This window comes from Furipterus horrens, unplaced genomic scaffold (assembly GCF_987537825.1).
Source record: "Furipterus horrens unplaced genomic scaffold, mFurHor1.1.pri manual_scaffold_4, whole genome shotgun sequence".
Classification (NCBI taxonomy): domain Eukaryota; kingdom Metazoa; phylum Chordata; class Mammalia; order Chiroptera; family Furipteridae; genus Furipterus; species Furipterus horrens.
The window spans coordinates 23,225,045-23,230,198 of record NW_028327174.1 but is presented as its reverse complement, the minus strand read 5'-3'; the positions used below and the strand labels follow the sequence as shown (position 1 = coordinate 23,230,198).

General features: G+C 38.6%; 1 protein-coding gene across 1 annotated transcript; it reads left to right on the top strand.

Annotated features, from left to right (window-relative positions):
- Positions 1 to 992: 992 nt before the first annotated feature.
- On the top strand, positions 993 to 4,759 carry DPPA3 (developmental pluripotency associated 3). The gene is made up of 4 exons (XM_090275394.1): positions 993 to 1,065; positions 2,925 to 3,184; positions 3,328 to 3,360; positions 4,522 to 4,759. The coding sequence occupies exons 1-4, from the start codon at positions 993 to 995 to the stop codon at positions 4,630 to 4,632; spliced, it is 477 nt and encodes a 158-aa protein (XP_090131520.1). The 3' UTR covers positions 4,633 to 4,759.
- The last annotated feature ends 395 nt before the right edge of the window (positions 4,760 to 5,154 follow it).

Sequence of the window (5,154 nt, the reverse complement as noted above, 5' to 3'; positions counted from 1 at the left end):
GATTTTTACTAAAAACAAAGAAGATTGCTTTTGCATATTTTCTCATAGTTTCCAGTTAAATGAGGGATGGGGGAGGTTGCACGTTGAACAGGAGATGGGAAAAAAGAAGATGCGGCAACTGGGGACTTGTTCTACCCCCCTGTAGAAAACCAGCAGTTAATGTTGGTGCTCTTTGCTAGAATTTAATATAAGTATTTGTTCTGGGGCAGGGGGGAGCAATTTATAAATTTAATTAATTTCAGTTGTTTACCAGTGTTAAATGCTTTTAAATGAGTAGTTTATAAAACAAACTAAAAATTACAGATCTAAAATACACATCCATAAAATATCAAGCTAATAAACTGTTTGTAACAGACACTTACTTCTCTTCTACTTTCCCTCACTAGCAGACTTCCCCTTATAAACATCCAAAAATTTAAAATGAGTCAGGCAAGGAAAATTTGAAGGAAATTTTCTCAGTTAATTTAATTGGGAGTTAATCCAAAACTGGGGGGAAACTACCTTTTTCTTCTCTGCTCTAGAACACTTAAAGTACAGTTCACAAACCAGCAGACATCTCCAGAACTAGAATTTGAAAAAACTAAACTAAACTAAAATTTAAGGCAGCTTTAGAGAGACTCAACCACAGAGGCTCTTAGAAGAATTTTCCAGCCTATTTGACAGAGGGCGTGATGATGGTAATGCAGAACAGATGAAACAGATGAAGAATTATCTAACAGGATTACTCCCTCACCTTAATCTCTTTAACAATCATCCATTTACATTAAAATAGGCTGGCTGATTGGTTTATATGTGTTTTAAAAGGAAACTGGACCAAAACGTTTTAGATTTGCTCTTTCTTTCACATTTGGTTGGAGTTCGGGATTTTCTAGCGGTTTCTGGGCTATAGGGTTCTTTCTGAGCTACTTTGTAGCAATTCGAGAGGTTTGAGTATCGCCTTCTACTGAACCCTTTGGAGAATCTAGGCGTTTCAGGCTGTGGCTAGACATCCAATGGACTCCCCAAAGAAGCTTAACCCAACCTGGACCCCCGAGTCTCTTCAGATGCCCCGTGAAGAATATTCGGGTAAGCCAGGTAGTGTCCTTTTTGACTACAATGGGTTGGGGAAGTTATAGAGGCTGCCTCCTTTCTTATATTGACTTAAGCGTTTTGTTTTTGAGAGAGAAACATAGATTTGTTGTCCCACTCTTTGCGCATTCATTGGTTGATTGTATATGTGCCCTGACCCAGGATGGAACCCGCAATCTTGGTGTATTGGGACAGCGCTCTAACAAACTGAGCTACCTGGCCAGGGCTTAACTTCAGTGTTTTAAAGAATACAGTGAAGTAGGTTCATCCAGTGCAGGGGGTGAGGAAAGGGGGGGGGGGACACAAAGAAAACAAAGATAAAAAGGTGGGGGTGGGGGCATTAAACTGCGTTGCCTGCTTACGATGCTCCAGAATACTTGAACCTGTTAAGTCCAGTTTCTGGGGAACAGCAACTGAAATTCTGCTAGACCGTGGCTCATAACATCTTGCAACCAGTATTTCCATCAGCAATATATGTCAAGAATGGCAAAACAACCAAAATACATGAAACCTAAATTTCAATGTAACCTAAAGATTTTATTTTTAATTTATTTTTAAAAGATTTTAATTACTTTTTAGAGCGAGGGGAAGGGAGACAGAAAAGAAAGGTTGAGAAAAACATCAATATGTGGTTGCCTCTCATGGCCCCAACTGGGGACCTAGCCCGCAATCCCGGCATGTGCCCTGACTGGGAATCTAACTTCACAGGTCGGCACTCAGTCCATTGAGCCACACCAGCTGGGTACCTAAAGATTTTCTTAATTTTATCGACATTTTTGGGATTGGCTTTCTAGCTAAGTGTACCTTTAGGAATGTTTATAAACGGGGAAATGGCTTTTCACGAAATAGAAGGAAGGGGCAGTTTTAGAAAAGCCAACGAATGTGCTCCGGGTCATCCACTGCCACCACCTACCATGTTCAGCCCTCCATGGGTCAGGATAGTAAGATCTCTTAAGGAGTAAGTCATGTGGCTAAGCCTGGGAGTGGGTGCAGCTCCAGGAAAAATTATGCCAAAGAAAGAAGGCAGGACAGTGGGGGACCTGATTAGCAGTATCCCTTGAGCTCTGCTTCTAAGGACGTCCAAATTTATATTAGCACATTCACTAACTGCCTTATAGTACGATCGATGAGAGTATGCATGGATATGCATAATAGTTTGGATGAAAGAGGCAAGAGTTAAGTGGTTGATTTCTCACAATATTGGGTTTGAGTACAAAGACTTACTAATGTGAAAAAGCTGGGTATAACTGGAAGGGGTAACAGCCATTTCAACTTCCTAGCTCTGCTTAAGGATGGGAGAGACTTGTAATTGGAGTTTCTTTTGCTATTTCACCACTGTGGTTCTTTTTCCAGAAAAATTTAGCATGTTTGTTTATAATTCTCATAAAGTTGAATTGCTGAAACTTGTTCATGGAAACATTTTGACTTGTATTAATGCTTTACATTCCTCATTTATATTAAAAATTCACACAAACAAAAATGGAATAACTACCAATATTTGATTTCTGTCCCTTATTTTTCTACTTGGAATCATATACTTAGCTACATTTGACCCCATGCAAAAAAAAAAAAAAAAAAAATCAGAATTACGAATAACAGGAAAATGAGAACATTTTTGAGAATGATGCATTTCCTGTAGTAGTAGATTCTTAGGCATCTTCTCAATGTAGGCTTTCAACTGTACAGCATGCTAGACTAGCACAGTAGGTAATGCAGGCAGTATAACAGATCCTCTCCCCTGAGGAACCTCCATGGCCATGGCCACCTATTTAGGAGCAGACCTAGTTTGAGCCTGAGTCTAATGACTGGGATAATGCAGTTTACCCTAATGGCCTTAAATTTCTCTTTTCTTTCAGCTGACACTCAAGCTGTCTCAGAACTACTAGCAAAGAACCTTGGTAACTTGACACTCAACCCTAGTACCAAACTCCCTTCCCTTCTACCAGAACATTCACCCCAACAGCAGGGCGGAGAAAAACCCTTACAGGGGCTGGGCCTGGGGCTGAGTCAAGGCATGCTCTACCAGAGGAGACGTGGAGTGAGGACATTGGCGACTGCTCGGAAAGAAAGGATGCGAAGGATGCTGCAAGTTATTAGGTACCGCACCCTGTCTCTGGTGAGTTTGGGATCTGGGCAGACAGCTCTGCCCAACTGCGGGGTGGGGGTGTGTAAACAGTATGCAAGATGTTTAACATTAATAATACAACTTTTTCTTGATAGTCTTTAATACATACTTTGCTTTTTTTTTCCCCCATGAAGCTTCAAAAAGACCCACAAGAGAGGAAACTTGAGGTAAACAGAAATTTTCTTACTATACAGTAGTCCCTCTCTACATCGCGGTTCACTTATTGAGGCTTCACTGTATTGCGGGGTTTTTAAAAATATTATATTTAATTATCGCGGGTTTTTCGCTATATCGTGGGATTTTGCGGTACCGTATACGTATATTGTTAAAGTTAACATAGGTTTAAGAGTGTAGAATATGTTTAAGAACATAAGTAGTGTTTATAAAAGTGTGGAAAAGGTTAATAAGGGAGTGGGAAAGGTTAAGGGACTGGGAACGGTTTATAAGTGTGTGGGAAGGGTTTATGAAGCCTTAAAATATATGTAAATACTAAAATAAATGTAAGGTTCCTACTTTTGCAGATTTTCACCTATCGCGGGGGGGGGGGTGTGTTCTAGAAGGTAATACACGCGAAAAGCGAGGGAATACGGGTATATGGTTACATGGTTTTTGGTGTGTTTTGTTTGTCTTGTTTGGTTTTGTTGCCAAGGGGTAAAGGGGAATTCATTGGCTTGGATTTTCCCAATCACCAGGAACTATGAAAAAAATCAGTCATCTTCATACTAAAAAAATAACCTTTTCTTTCTTTCTTTCTTTCCTTTTTTTTTTTTTGAGCAGTTTGCGACTCACGGAAAACCTGAGCAGAAAGTACAGAGTTCCCATATATGTTCTGACCCCACACACGCACAACCTCCTCCACTACCAACATCCCACACCGCAGTGGTACAGTGTTATAGCTGATGGCTCTGCACTGACACATTATTATCACCTCAAGTCTGTAGTTTACATTAAGGTTCACTCTTGGTGTATGTTTACTTTTTTTATAAGCTATCACATGATAATACTGTGTAAGCACAGAGCATAGTAGCCTCAGAAGAGTTTCTCACATTTAAGGCATTCAGAAAATTGACACTAGAATTTATTTTTATTGGTTGACAACAGTAGCTGTTACCATTACAAACTGACCACATTCTGACAATCTTTGGTGCCCATACATTTAAATCCTGCCTCCTTTCTTCCCTCAAAAAGGTTTTGTATTTGACTTTTTTTTTCTTTTTTTTTTTTTTGGTATACCATATTCCAAAGGCTATTCTAATAACATTAGATTTGAGGGTGCAATTAATCCTTTCATTATTTTTATTAATCCAATTACTCCATTATTTTTTCAGATTGAATCAAGATCCAGAAAATTTAGATGTGGCTGTCGTTACTGCCTATATCATGGAGATCCTTCTGATACCATTGACATGGAGAATAATTATGACATGGAGTCAATTTAGCCATAAACCTTATTCTTGTACTTTTTGTTTATTGCTGGTAATGTTAAGGCCATTATGTAGCAGCTTGGGAAAGTGACTATTCTAGGATAGACTGTAGACCAATATTTTGATTACCTATGATAGCAGTTCTGTGATGTCTTTTTTTTTTTTTTTTTTTTTGCATCTTTTTCTTATCTGCATTGATGCTAGTGACTTATAGGGAATCTACATAGCCTGCATTTGAATGACTTCAGTTCCTTTTTTTATTTGACCCAAAGAAGTCCTAATAGGTCTTGAGTGTTATTGTTGTATTGTAGAAACCTGGTTGGTAAGATGAAACTGAACATCAAGAATTAGAAGCAAGTAACTTGTGCAGAAAGAATGTAAAAAAAAACATTGGGTGGTTTGGTGAGCATGATTAGTCCTGGGTTTATTAACTAGATTCTCTGGTTTTCAAAAATTTGAATTATAACAAATTTTTTCACGTGCTATTTCAATTTTCAGTATCTTATTAAAATTTGAAACCTTTTAAAAATAGTTCTT